This window comes from Penaeus vannamei, chromosome 28, assembly GCF_042767895.1.
Source record: "Penaeus vannamei isolate JL-2024 chromosome 28, ASM4276789v1, whole genome shotgun sequence".
Classification (NCBI taxonomy): Eukaryota; Metazoa; Arthropoda; class Malacostraca; order Decapoda; family Penaeidae; genus Penaeus; species Penaeus vannamei.
Genome location: NC_091576.1, coordinates 21,540,780 through 21,555,779, shown reverse-complemented (window position 1 = coordinate 21,555,779; position 15,000 = coordinate 21,540,780). Strand labels below are relative to the sequence as shown.

The following is a 15,000-nucleotide window of genomic DNA, read 5'->3' as shown; positions in this document are numbered from 1 at the left end:
ACGATATGATACGTTTTTGCTTAATGTTTAACGAGCAGAGGAATCTACGAAGGCATATTCAGACAATCCGTGTTATATTTCATTCTAGACAACTGCTTCGTAATCTCGTGAAAAGCATTTACATATAACAAGGAAATTAGATGAATATGAAACACACACACACACACAATGTAGATAGGTAAATAAAAGCCCATATGCGATATGAACTTGTACTCTCGGTTCGCCAGCGAGGGACTGTCCCACGCAAGCATTTCAAACATAGTGCAAACACATGACGTAATAATATGTCTTGCACTATGTCAGTGTACATTACACATGTATCTTCAGAAAGATTTGAATATGAATTTATAGCATATCGGCTTATATTTTTAATTGTGTATGACCCTCGCCTACCACGAATTATCCTTCAGAAGATACTCCTGAGGATACTCCTCCTGAGGATACTTCTGAGGATAATTCACCAGATGATACCTCTGAGGATACTCCTGAGGATACTCAACCAGAGGATACTCCTCCTGAGGATACTCCTGCTGAGGATACTCCTCCTGAGGATACTCCACCAGAGGATACTCCACCAGAGGATACTCCTCCTGAGGATACTCCACCAGAGGATACTCCTCCTGAGGATACTCCTGCTGAGGATACTCCTCCTGAGGATACTCCACCAGAGGATACTCCTCCTGAGGATACTCCACCAGAGGATACTCCTCCCGAGGATACTCCACCAGAGGATACTCCACCAGAGGATACTCCACCAGAAGATACTCCTCCTGAGGATATTCCTCCTGAGGATACTCCACCAGAGGATACTCCTCCTGAGGATACTCCTCCTGAGGATACTCCTCCTGAGGATACACCTCCTGAGGATACTCCTCCTGAGGGTACTCCTCCTGAGGATACTCCTCCTGAGGATACTCCTCCTGAGGATACTCCTGAGGATACTCCTGTTGAGGATACTCCTCCTGAGGATACTCCTCCTGAGGATACTCCCCCTGAGGATACTCCTCCTGAGGATACACCTGCTGAGGATACTCCTCCTGAGGATACTCCTGAGGGTACTCTTCCTGAGGATACTCCTCCTGAGGGTACTCCTCCTGAGGATACTCCTCCTGAGGATACTCCTCCTGAGGATACTCCTCCTGAGGATACTCCTCCTGAGGATACTCCTGAGGATACTCCTGTTGAGGATACTCCTCCTGAGGATACTCCTCCTGAGGATACTCCTCCTGAGGATACTCCTCCTGAGGGTACTCCTCCTGAGGATACTCCTCCTGAGGATACTCCTCCTGAGGATACTCCTCCTGAGGATACTCCTGAGGATACTCCTGTTGAGGATACTCCTCCTGAGGATACTCCTCCTGAGGATACTCCTCCTGAGGGTACTCCTCCTGAGGATACTCCTGAGGATACTCCTGTTGAGGATATTCCTCCTGAGGATACTCCTCCTGAGGATACTCCTCCTGAGGATACTCCACCAGAGGATACTCCCCCTGAGGATACTCCTCCTGAGGATACACCTGAAGATACTCCTCCTGAGGATACTCCTCCTGAGGATACTCCTCCTGAGGGTACTCCTCCTGAGGATACTCCTCCTGAGGATACTCCTGTTGAGGATACTCCTCCTGAGGATACTCCTGAGGATACTCCACCAGAGGATACTCCTCCTGAGGATACTCCTCCTGAGGATACTCCTCCTGAGGATACTCCTCCTGAGGATACTCCACCAGAGGATACTCCTCCTGAGGATACTCCTCCTGAGGATACTCCTCCTAAGGATACTCCACCAGAGGATACTCCTCCTGAGGATACTCCTCCTGAGGATACTCCTCCTGAGGATACTCCTCCTGAGGATACTCCCCCTGAGGATACTCCTCCTGAGGATACTCCTCCTGAGGATACTCCTCCTGAGGATACTCCCCCTGAGGATACTCCCCCTGAGGATACTCCTCCTGAGGATACTCCTCCTGAGGATACTCCTCCTGAGGATACTCCCCCTGAGGATACTCCTCCTGAGGATACTCCACCAGAGGATACTCCTCCTGAGGATACTCCACCAGAGGATACTCCTCCTGAGGATACTCCTCCTGAGGATACTCCTCCTGAGGATACTCCTCCTGAGGATACTCCACCAGAAGATACTCCTCCTGAGGATACTCCTCCTGAGGATACTCCACCAGAGGATACTCCTCCTGAGGATACTCCTCCTGAGGATACTCCTCCTGAGGATACTCCTCCTGAGGATACTCCTCCTGAGGATACTCCTCCTGAGGATACTCCACCAGAGGATACTCCCCCAGAAGAATCCCCCTGATGAGGAAAGTGAGTGCAAATAGAGCGTGGAAATGTCCTGTTTTTTATGCGTAAACTTATGGGCATTCCCAGTAATCTAACATTAAATCACCTAACTCACAAAATACACCCAAGTGAAGATAGCAACTTTGTCTACAGGGAATTCTAATCTGCGCCATGGACGTCTTCTGGTGAATGAAAATGTGAAAGTCGGCAAGTTGGAATATTCCTTCACGACATTTTAATTCCCATAAAAAAAGAAAAAAATCCGCTTTTAATCTATCGATGTTCTGTTGGCGTCTAAAGAGACGTTTCTGCATCTTCATGCAGTGTTTTTCTTTTCCGCCGCAGGTTTTTCGCCTTTTTGAAACAGTAATTGCACAAAATGTGGTGTCAGGTGACGGGCCTACACGTAAACAAAGAGATAATCATTGCAGAAAAAGTTGAAAAAAGATGCCTTGAATCTTCTTCTTTCTCCTCTGTGGATTTCTCGCCCATCCACAATCCAGTCGTTCCCTCACACGTTCCCGTCCCTTCCGAGTCGGTTTCCCTGCCACTCGACTTTGACTTGATCGAGAGGTGACTCACGTCTGCCCTTTCGAGCTGCCAGCGAAGCTGAGACTAACTGACAGAGTTACACCTCCAGGTGGAGACGGATCTACAACTCCCCCCGGTGGAAGTGGCACCACTCCTCCCGGTGGAAGTGGCACCACTCCTCCCGGTGGAGGCGGCACCACTCCTCCCGGTGGAGGCGGCACCACTCCTCCCGGTGGAGGCGGCACCACTCCTCCCGGTGGAGGCGGCACCACTCCTCCCGGTGGAGGCGGCACCACTCCTCCCGGTGGAGGCGGCACCACTCCTCCCGGTGGAGGCGGCACCACTCCTCCCGGTGGAGGCGGCACCACTCCTCCCGGTGGAGGCGGCACCACTCCTCCCGGTGGAGGCGGCACCACTCCTCCCGGTGGAGGCGGCACCACTCCTCCCGGTGGAGGCGGCACCACTCCTCCCGGTGGAGGCCCCACTACTCCTCCCGGTGGAGGCGGCACCACTCCTCCCGGTGGAGGCGGCACCACTCCTCCCGGTGGAGGCCCCACTACTCCTCCCGGTGGAAGTGGCACCACTCCTCCCGGTGGAAGTGGCACCACTCCTCCCGGTGGAAGTGGCACCACTCCTCCCGGTGGAAGTGGCACCACTCCTCCCGGTGGAAGTGGCACCACTCCTCCTGGTGGAAGTGGCACCACTCCTCCTGGTGGAAGTGGCACCACTCCTCCTGGTGGAAGTGGCACCACCCCTCCTGGTGGAAGTGGCACAACTCCTCCTGGTGGAAGTGGCACCACTCCTCCTGGTGGAAGTGGCACCACTCCTCCTGGTGGAAGTGGCACCACCCCTCCTGGTGGAAGTGGCACCACTCCTCCTGGTGGAAGTGGCACCACTCCTCCCGGTGGAGGCGGCACCACTCCTCCCGGTGGAGGCGGCACCACTCCTCCCGGTGGAGGCCCCACCACTCCTCCCGGTGGAGGCGGCACCACTCCTCCCGGTGGAGGCGGCACCACTCCTCCGGGTGGAGGCGGCACCACTCCTCCCGGTGGAGGCGGCACCACTCCTCCCGGTGGAGGCCCCACTACTCCTCCCGGTGGAGGCGGCACCACTCCTCCCGGTGGAGGTCCCACTACTCCTCCCGGTGGAGGCGGCACCACTCCTCCCGGTGGAGGCGGCACCACTCCTCCCGGTGGAGGCCCCACCACTCCTCCCGGTGGAGGCCCCACCACTCCTCCCGGTGGAGGTCCCACCACTCCTCCCGGTGGAGGTCCCACCACTCCTCCCGGTGGAGGTCCCACCACTCCTCCCGGTGGAGGTCCCACCACTCCTCCCGGTGGAGGCCCCACCACTCCTCCCGGCAGTACGAGTCCCGGACCAGTACAAGGTAGACAGAAAGTGTAAATAAGTTTTAAGCACGCTTACAGAAAATCATGCAACAGGAGCAACGAAGGGAGGGACAAGAAAATACACGAATATGCCTCTGGAGCATTCCGTTTCCCTACATCTTTTAGGAAAATTCAATAAAATGGTGCTAAAGAATGTTCATTAAGATAATGATAATAATAATGAAATATTTTAGATAAGTTTTGAAACACTAAACAAATGCAAATATGAGTATCAATGTCAGCTGATTAGAAAATGAAGAAAAGGTGTGGCCAATCAGAGTGCTCCAGAGTGCGCTCCCAGTCTAACGGCCGCTTCTGCTTACTGCTGCCTTAAACCGCTCGTTATAAGTAAACCAACTGCATGAACTAGTAAAAAGAAACTAAACACGGCAATGAAAGGGATTTTTGTCACCTTGTCTTCGCTTTTAAATTCGTTTCCCTAAAGCGTGGAAATGTCCTGTTTTTTATGCGTAAAGTCATGGACATTCCCAATAATCTAACATTAAATCACCTGTTTCATCTAACTTCTTGTTGCTAATGTTCTCTCGATGTCAGAAAATTAGAGTGCTTAGATAGGGCTTCGAAAGGGTAATATCTGGTCGCAGTTGTCGAAGTGTTATGTTATCAATCGTTATCGTGATTCACCGTGTTCGAAACCCCAAGTTTGGCGTCCTGGGGCGGTCATTTACCATTGCGTTTACCAGTGATGGCAAACCGGGATTCATGAAGAAATGGTAATTTGGATATGCTGAATTACAATTGTAAATCGACGCATTCCAATGGTAGCTAACAGAGGGCTCTAGTAAAGCAATTCAACCAATCAGCGAGCGGTAAACATAATCTTTTAGGTTCCTTCGGCCAATCACATAACGGGTAAACAGAACTAGACACAGCGAGATTGTTTAAATAATCGTCACAGTTAAAACACTATTTAAGCACATGTAGAAAAAAAGTATATATTTATTTGATTATATCCATCATGTTGGATATACATTTACTGTGTAGATAGGAACCAATACAAACACTGTTATATCAATATATTATTGTTTATCTCAAACCAAAGAGACAGACCAAACAGCCTTTATATATATTTTTCATCCTTGTTGAACATGTAACCGGACTAATCATTTTTTTTTTATTGCCATTTGTTGCCAAAGGAAATATTTCAAGCTTATTCTTGCCCATGTACTTTTGAGTTTATTGTCAAAATGCCGATACACACAGATATTGCTGTACTCGTTTAGCGTTGGTATTGTCAGTGTATATATCAATAAGGTAGTTTTATTCTATAGCATTTTTAATAATCATGTCAGAGAAGAATTCTTTGACTTCACTTATTTATCGGTTCCATGCATTCCAATATAATGTAAGCCTATAATTTTACGGTGGAAGTGGCACCACTCCTCCCGGTGGAGGCCCCACCACTCCTCCCGGTGGAGGTCCCACCACTCCTCCCGGCAGTACGAGTCCCGGACCAGTACAAGGTAGACAGAAAGTGTAAATAAGTTTTAAGCACGCTTACAGAAAATCATGCAACAGGAGCAACGAAGGGAGGGACAAGAAAATACACGAATATGCCTCTGGAGCATTCCGTTTCCCTACATCTTTTAGGAAAATTCAATAAAATGGTGTTAAAGAATGTTCATTAAGATAATGATAATAATAATGAAATATTTTAGATAAGTTTTGAAACACTAAACAAATGCAAATATGAGTATCAAGGTCAACTGATTAGAAAATGAAGAAAAGGTGTGGCCAATCAGAGTGCTCCAGAGTGCGCTCCCAGTCTAACGGCTGCTTCTACTTACTGCTGCCTTAAACCGCTCGTTATAAGTAAACCAACTGCATGTACTAGTAAAAAGAAACTAAACACGGCAATGAAAGGGATTTTTGTCACCTTGTCTTCGCTTTTAAATGCGTTTCCCTAAAGCGTGGAAATATCCTGATTTTTATGCGTCAAAATGCCGATACACAGATATTGCTGTACTCGTTTAGCGTTAGTATTGTCTGTGTATATATCAGTAAGGTAATTTTATTCTATAGCATTTTTAATAATTATGTCAGAGAAGAATTCTTTGACTTCACTTATTTATCGGTTCCATGCATTCCAGTATAATGTAGGCCTATAATTTTACGAGAATTTGTGTGGATTTTATTCTTGCTAGTTTCATGTGAAATTTGCATTTCTTCACTATATCCACATTGCGATATCTGTTTACCATCATATTAGTTACATCAAGTGTAAAAACAAACCCTAAACTATGCTTAGATTTTGATTAATGACGAGATAACACGTGATGACATCGTCTTCCCAAAGGTTACCAGTGCTCCTACCACTGATTAGATTTACCATGGTAACTCCAACGGCAAGTTGTTGGTGAATACCACCGCTGTTTACTTTGGTAACTATAGTTACCAGCGATTTTATCATCGTAAGTGCGTTAGTGAATCCGCGACCTGGAGAAGTTATCCATTTCGTCCATTTCGCCCTCCGCAGCCAGGCGAACAGGAAGAGATGTCGTTACAATAGCATTTGTATGTGAACATTGGCAGTTGCAGGCAACCATAAGATATTGATAGGAAATTGTATGGGCCTTTAATATTGTTATCAAAGTGTCTGTTAGTGTTTGTCAGTTGCAGATAAGTTATCTATGCATTAGAGAAATTATAAAATCTATGCAGCATGAGAAATAAAGATGCCAATATGGTAAAATAGTTAATGTCCACATTCGCAATGAAGCAATGAAGGTCTAGGAGGTTCTGAACGCGGCCTCGTTGTCGTGCTGGTCCTGACTTGTCTAAACGAGGGAGTTTTCACCCTAACCATTGAATAATTCATCCTAGCAGCTTCTGATATTTTAAAACTGCTATGTATAGTTTGGCTTAAATTACGAGGTTTATTGAAAAAAAAAGAAAAAAAAAAGAAAAAAAAATATACATAATTTTTAGCATACTTCCATAGTAAACCAGAGGTAAGTAATGCTATCTACATGCCATTTTTGTAGCCTCCCCAACAGCCCAACAGTTCGATACACTTTGATACATGTTTGCCCTGTACATCATTAGAACTTGTTGAAACGTCTTTTCAGTTTGAATCTAAGTGTTTGCCTCTACCTTGATATACTCCGGCCAGCCAATCAGAGCGAGTGATTTTTCAGATATATTTCATGCGGTTTCAGATCCCACCACTCCTCCCGGTGGAGGCCCCACTACTCCTCCCGGTGGAGGCCCCACCACTCCTCCCGGTGGAGGCCCCACCACTCCTCCCGGTGGAGGCCCCACCACTCCTCCCGGTGGAGGCCCCACCACTCCTCCCGGTGGAGGCCCCACCACTCCTCCCGGTGGAGGCCCCACCACTCCTCCCGGTGGAGGTCCCACCACTCCTCCCGGTGGAGGCCCCACCACTCCTCCCGGTGGAGGTCCCACCACTCCTCCCGGTGGAGGCCCCACCACTCCTCCCGGCAGTACGAGTCCCGGACCAGTACAAGGTAGACAGAAAGTGTAAATAAGTTTTAAGCACGCTTACAGAAAATCATGCAACAGGAGCAACGAAGGGAGGGACAAGAAAATACACGAATATGCCTCTGGAGCATTCCGTTTCCCTACATCTTTTAGGAAAATTCAATAAAATGGTGTTAAAGAATGTTCATTAAGATAATGATAATAATAATGAAATATTTTAGATAAGTTTTGAAACACTAAACAAATGCAAACATGAGTATTAAGGTCAACTGATTAGAAAATGAAGAAAAGGTGTGGCCAATCAGAATGCTCCAGAGTGCGCTTCCAGTCTAACGGCCGCTTCTATTTACTGCTGCCTAAACCCGCTCCAGTTGTAAGTAAACCAACTGCATGAACTAGTTAAAAGAAACTAAACACGGCAATGAAAGAGATTTTTGTCACCTTGTCTTCGCTTTTAAATGCGTTTCCCTAAAGCGTGGAAATGTCCTGTTTTTTATGCGTCAAAATGCCGATACACAGATATTGCTGTACTCGTTTAGCGTTGGTATTGTCTGTGTATATATCAGTAAATTAATTTTATTCTACAGCATTTTTAATAATTATGTCAGAGAAGAATTCTTTGACTTCACTTATTTATCGGTTCCATGCATTCCAGTATAATGTAGGCCTATAATTTTACGAGAATTTGTGTGGATTTTATTCTTGCTAGTTTCATGTGAAATTTGCATTTCACTATATCCACATTGCGATATCTGTTTGCCATCATATTAGTTACATCAAGTGTAAAAACAAACCCTAAACTTTGCTTAGATTTTGATTTTTGACGAGATAACACGTGATGACATCGTCTTCCCAGAAGTTACCAGTGCTCCTACCACTGATAAGATTACCATGGTAACTCCAACGGCAAGTTGTTAGTGAATACCACCGCTGTCTGTTTACCTTGGTAACTGTAGTTACCAGCGATTTTATCATCATAAGTGCGTTAGTGAATCCGCGACCTGGAGAAGTTATCCATTTCGTCCATTTCGCCCTCCTCCGCAGCCAGGCGAACAGGAAGAGATGTCGTTACAATAGCATTTGTATGTGAACATTGGCAGTTGCAGGCAACCATAAGATATTGATAGGAAATTGTATGGGCCTTTATTATTATTATCAAAGAGTCTTTTTGTGTTTGTCAGTTGCAGATAAGTTATCTATGCATTATAGAAGTTATAAAATCTATGCAGCATGAGAAATAAAGATGCCAACATGGTAAAATAGTAAATGTCCACATTCGCAATGAAGCAATGAAGGTCTCGGAGGTTCTGAACGCGGCCTCGTCCTGCTGGTCCTGACTTGTCTAAACGAGGGAGTTTTCACCCTAACCATTGAATAATTCATCCTAAAATTGCGTTTACTCAGCTTGCATAAATAAAGTGCCATAAAAATCAACTTCTAGTAACTTCTGATATTTTAAAACTGCTATGTATACTTTGGCTTAAATTACGAGGTATTTATTGTTAAATATATATATATATATATTTATATATATATAATTTTTAGCATAATTCCATAGTAAACCAGAGGTAAGTAATGCTATCTACATGCCTTTTTTGTAGCCTCCCCAACAGCCCAACAGTTCGATACACTTTGATACATGTTTGCCCTGTACATCATTAGAACTTGTTGAAACGTCTTTTCAGTTTGCATCTGTGTTTGCCTCTACCTTGATATACTCCGGCCAGCCAATCAGAGCGTGATTTTTCAGATATATTTCATGCGGTTTCAGATCCCACCACTCCTCCCGGTGGAGGCCCCACTACTCCTCCCGGTGGAGGCCCCACTACTCCTGGTGGAGGCCCCACCACTCCTCCCGGTGGAGGCCCCACCACTCCTCCCGGTGGAGGCCCCACCACTCCTCCCGGTGGAGGCCCCACCACTCCTCCCGGTGGAGGTCCCACCACTCTTCCCGGTGGAGGTCCCACCACTCCTCCCGGTGGAGGTCCCACCACTCCTCCCGGTGGAGGTCCCACCACTCCTCCCGGTGGAGGCCCCACCACTCCTCCCGGCAGTACGAGTCCCGGACCAGTACAAGGTAGACAGAAAGTGTAAATAAGTTTTAAGCACGCTTACAGAAAATCATGCAACAGGAACAACGAAGGGAGGGACAAGAAAATACACGAATATGCCTCTGGAGCATTCCGTTTCCCTACATCTTTTAGGAAAATTCAATAAAATGGTTTTAAAGACAGTTCATTAAGATAATGATAATAATAATGAAATATTTTAGATAGGTTTTGGAACACTAAACAAATGCAAACATGAGTATCAATGTCAACTGATTAGAAAATGAAGAAAAGATGTGGCCAATCAGAATGCTCCAGAGTGCGCTCCCAGTCTAACGGCTGCTTCTACTTACTGCTGCCTAAACCCGCTCGTTATAAGTAAACCAACTGCATGAACTAGTAAAAAGAAACTAAACACGGCAATGAAAGGGATTTTTGTCACCTTGTCTTCGCTTTTAAGTTCGTTTCCCTAAAGCGTGGAAATGTCCTGTTTTTTTATGCGTAACGTCATGGACATTCCCAATAATCTAACATTAAATCACCTCATTCGCAAAATAGACCCAATTGTAGACAGCAATGTTCTCTACACGGAGTCTAATTTGCGCCATGGACGCCTTCTGGTGATTGAAAATGTGAAAGCCGGCACCACTACTCCCGGTGGAGGGTGATGCTAAAGAATAAGTTGTCTTTAGTGCCTTGACGTAACGTAGTAAACCTTACACAGTAATTATTTAATAATGCTGGTTATTCTAATCAAAGCTTGCTATGATACCCGTTTCATCTAACTTCTTGTTGCTAATGTTCTCTCGATGTCAGAAAATTAAAGTGCTTAGGTAGGGTTTCGAAAGGGTAATATCTGGTCGCAGTTGTCGAAGTGTTATGTTATCAATCGTTATCGTGATTCACCGTGTTCGAAACCCCAAGTTTGGCGTCCTGGGGCGGTCATTTACCATTGCGTTTACCAGTGATGGCAAACCGGGATTCATGAAGAAATGGTAATTTGGATATGCTGAATTACAATTGTAAATCGACGCATTCCAATGGTAGCTAACAGAAGGGTCTAGTAAAGCAATTCAACCAATCAGCGAGCGGTAAACATAATCTTTTAGGTTCCTTCCGCCAGTCACATAACGGGTAAACAGAACTAGACACAGCGAGATTGTTTAAATAATCGTCACAGTTAAAACACTATTTAAGCACATGTAGAAAAAAAGTATATATTTATTTGATTATATCCATCATGTTGGATATACATTTACTGTGTAGATAGGAACCAATACAAACACTGTTATATCAATATATTATTGTTTATCTCAAACCAGAGAGACAGATCAAACAGCTGTTTATTTATATATTTTTCATCATTGTTAAACATGTAACCGGACTAAACTTTTTTTTTATTGCCATTTGTTGTCAAAGGAAATATTTCAAACTTATTCTTGCCCATGTACTTTGGAGTTTATTGTCAAAATGCCGCAACACACAGATATTGCTGTACTCGTTTAGCGTTGGTATTGTCAGTGTATATATCAATAAGGTAGTTTTATTCTATAGCATTTTTAATAATCATGTCAGAGAAGAATTCTTTGACTTCACTTATTTATCGGTTTCATGTATTCCAGTATAATGTAGGCCTATAATTTTACGAGAATTTGTGTGGATTTTATTGCTAGTTTCATGTGAAATTTGCATTTCTTCACTATGTCCACATTGCGATATCTGTTTACCATCATATTAGTTACATCAAGTGTAAAAACAAACCCAAAACTTTGCTTAGATTTTGATTTTTTGACGAGATAACACGTGATGACATCGTCTTCCCAGAAGTTACCAGTGCTCTTACCTCTGGCAAAATTTACCATGGTAACTCCAATAGCAAGTTGTTAGTGAATGCCACCGCTGTCTGTTTACCTTGGTAACTATAGTTTTATCATCGTAAGTGCGTTAGTGAATCAGTTGCAGGCAACCATAAGATAGATAGGAAATTTTATGGGCCTTTATTATTATTATCAAAGAGTCTTTTTGTGTTTGTCAGTTGCAGATAAGTTATCTATGCATTAGAGAAGTTATAAAATCTATGCAGCATGAGAAATAAAGATGCCAACATGGTAAAATAGTAAATGTCCACATTCGCAATGAAGCAATGAAGGTCTCGGAGGTTCTGAACGCGGCCTCGTTGTCGTGCTGGTCCTGACTTGTCTAAACGAGGGAGTTTTCACCCTAACCATTGAATAATTCATCCTAAAATTGCGTTTACTTAGCTTGCATAAATGAAGTGCCATATAAATCAACTTCCAGTAGCTTCTGATATTTTAAAACTGCTATGTATACTTTGGCTTAAATTACGAGGTATTTATTGTTAAATATATATATATATTATATATATATAATTTTTAGCATAATTCCATAGTAAACCAGAGGTAAGTAATGCTATCTACATGCCTTTTTTGTAGCCTCCCCAACAGCCCAACAGTTCGATACACTTTGATACATGTTTGCCCTGTACATCATTAGAACTTGTTGAAACTTCTTTTCAGTTTGCATCTAAGTGTTTGCCTCTACCTTGATATACTCCGGCCAGCCAATCAGAGCGAGTGATTTTTCAGATATATTTCATGCGGTTTCAGATCCCACCACTCCTCCCGGTGGAGGCCCCACTACTCCTCCCGGTGGAGGCCCCACCACTCCTCCCGGTGGAGGCCCCACCACTCCTCCCGGTGGAGGCCCCACCACTCCTCCCGGTGGAGGCCCCACCACTCCTCCCGGTGGAGGCCCCACCACTCCTCCCGGTGGAGGTCCCACCACTCCTCCCGGTGGAGGTCCCACCACTCCTCCCGGTGGAGGTCCCACCACTCCTCCCGGTGGAGGTCCCACCACTCCTCCCGGTGGAGGCCCCACCACTCCTCCCGGCAGTACGAGTCCCGGACCAGTACAAGGTAGACAGAAAGTGTAAATAAGTTTTAAGCACGCTTACAGAAAATCATGCAACAGGAACAACGAAGGGAGGGACAAGAAAATACACGAATATGCCTCTGGAGCATTCCGTTTCCCTACATCTTTTAGGAAAATTCAATAAAATGGTGTTAAAGACAGTTCATTAAGATAATGATAATAATAATGAAATATTTTAGATAAGTTTTGAAACACTAAACAAATGCAAACATGAGTATCAATGTCAGCTGATTAGAAAATGAAGAAAAGGTGTGGCCAATCAGAATGCTCCAGAGTGCGCTCCCAATCTAACGGCCGCTTCTATTTACTGCTGCCTAAACCCGCTCCAGTTGTAAGTAAACCAACTGCATGAACTAGTTAAAAGAAACTAAACACGGCAATGAAAGAGATTTTTGTCACCTTGTCTTCGCTTTTAAATGCGTTTCCCTAAAGCGTGGAAATATCCTGTTTTTTATGCGTCAAAATGCCGATACACAGATATTGCTGTACTCGTTTAGCGTTGGTATTGTCTGTGTATATATCAGTAAGGTAATTTTATTCTATAACATTTTTAATAATTATGTCAGAGAAGAATTCTTTGACTTCACTTATTTATCGGTTCCATGCATTCCAGTATAATGTAGGCCTATAATTTTACACGAATTTGTGTGGATTTCATTCTTGCTAGTTTCATGTGAAATTTGCGTTTCAGTATATCCACATTGCGATATCTGTTTGCCATCATATTAGTTACATCAAGTGTAAAAACAAACCCTAAACTTTGCTTAGATTTTGATTTTTGACGAGATAACACGTGATGACATCGTCTTCCCAGAAGTTACCAGTGCTCCTACCACTGATAAGATTACCATGGTAACTCCAACGGCAAATTGTTAGTGAATACCACCGCTGTCTGTTTACCTTGGTAACTGTAGTTACCAGCGATTTTATCATCATAAGTGCGTTAGTGAATCCGCGACCTGGAGAAGTTATCCATTTCGTCCATTTCGCCCTCCTCCGCAGCCAGGCGAACAGGAAGAGATGGCGTTACAATAGCATTTGTATGTGAACATTGGCAATTGCAGGCAACCATAAGATATTGATAGGAAATTGTATGGGCCTTTATTATTATTATTATCAAAGAGTCTTTTTGTGTTTGTCAGTTGCAGATAAGTTATCTATGCATTATAGAAGTTATAAAATCTATGCAGCATGAGAAATAAAGATGCCAACATGGTAAAATAGTAAATGTCCACATTCGCAATGAAGCAATGAAGGTCTCGGAGGTTCTGAACGCGGCCTCGTTGTCGTGCTGGTCCTGACTTGTCTAAACGAGGGAGTTTTCACCCTAACCATTGAATAATTCATCCTAAAATTGCGTTTACTCAGCTTGCATAAATGAAGTGCCATAAAAATCAACTTCTAGTAGCTTCTGATATTCTTAAAACTGCTATGTATACTTTGGCTTAAATTGCGAGGTATTTATTGTTAAATATATATATATATATATATATATATATATATATATATATATATATATATATATATATATATATATATAATTTTTAGCATAATTCCATAGTAAACCAGAGGTAAGTAATGCTATCTACATGCCTTTTTTGTAGCCTCCCCAACAGCCCAACAGTTCGATACACTTTGATACATGTTTGCCCTGTACATCATTAGAACTTGTTGAAACTTCTTTTCAGTTTACATCTAAGTGTTTGCCTCTACCTTGATATACTCCGGCCAGCCAATCAGAGCGTGATTTTTCAGATATATTTCATGCGGTTTCAGATCCCACCACTCCTCCCGGTGGAGGCCCCACTACTCCTCCCGGTGGAGGCCCCACCACTCCTCCCGGTGGAGGCCCCACCACTCCTCCCGGTGGAGGTCCCACCACTCCTCCCGGTGGAGGTCCCACCACTCCTCCCGGTGGAGGTCCCACCACTCCTCCCGGTGGAGGCCCCACCACTCCTCCCGGCAGTACGAGTCCCGGACCAGTACAAGGTAGACAGAAAGTGTAAATAAGTTTTAAGCACGCTTACAGAAAATCATGCAACAGGAACAACGAAGGGAAGGACAAGAAAATACACGAATATGCCTCTGGAGCATTCCGTTTCCCTACATCTTTTAGGAAAATTCAATAAAATGGTGTTAAAGAATGTTCATTAAGATAATGATAATAATAATGAAATATTTTAGATAAGTTTTGGAACACTAAACAAATGCAAACATGAGTATCAATGTCAGCTGATTAGAAAATGAAGAAAAGGTGTGGCCAATCAGAGTGCTCCAGAGTGCGCTCCCAGTCTAACGGCCGCTTCTACTTACTGCTGCCTAAA

General features: G+C 44.3%; 1 protein-coding gene across 1 annotated transcript in view; it reads left to right on the top strand.

Annotated features, from left to right (window-relative positions):
- The window catches only part of LOC138867119 (nascent polypeptide-associated complex subunit alpha, muscle-specific form-like), a 17,794-nt gene extending 11,761 nt beyond the window's left edge, over window positions 1–6,033 (top strand). Inside the window, exons 7-9 of the mRNA XM_070141577.1 lie at window positions 3,329–4,018; window positions 5,607–5,698; window positions 5,950–6,033. Of these exons, the coding sequence (XP_069997678.1) occupies window positions 3,329–4,018; window positions 5,607–5,698; window positions 5,950–6,033 (866 nt within the window). The remainder of the gene's footprint in view (window positions 1–3,328; window positions 4,019–5,606; window positions 5,699–5,949) is intronic.
- The last annotated feature ends 8,967 nt before the right edge of the window (window positions 6,034–15,000 follow it).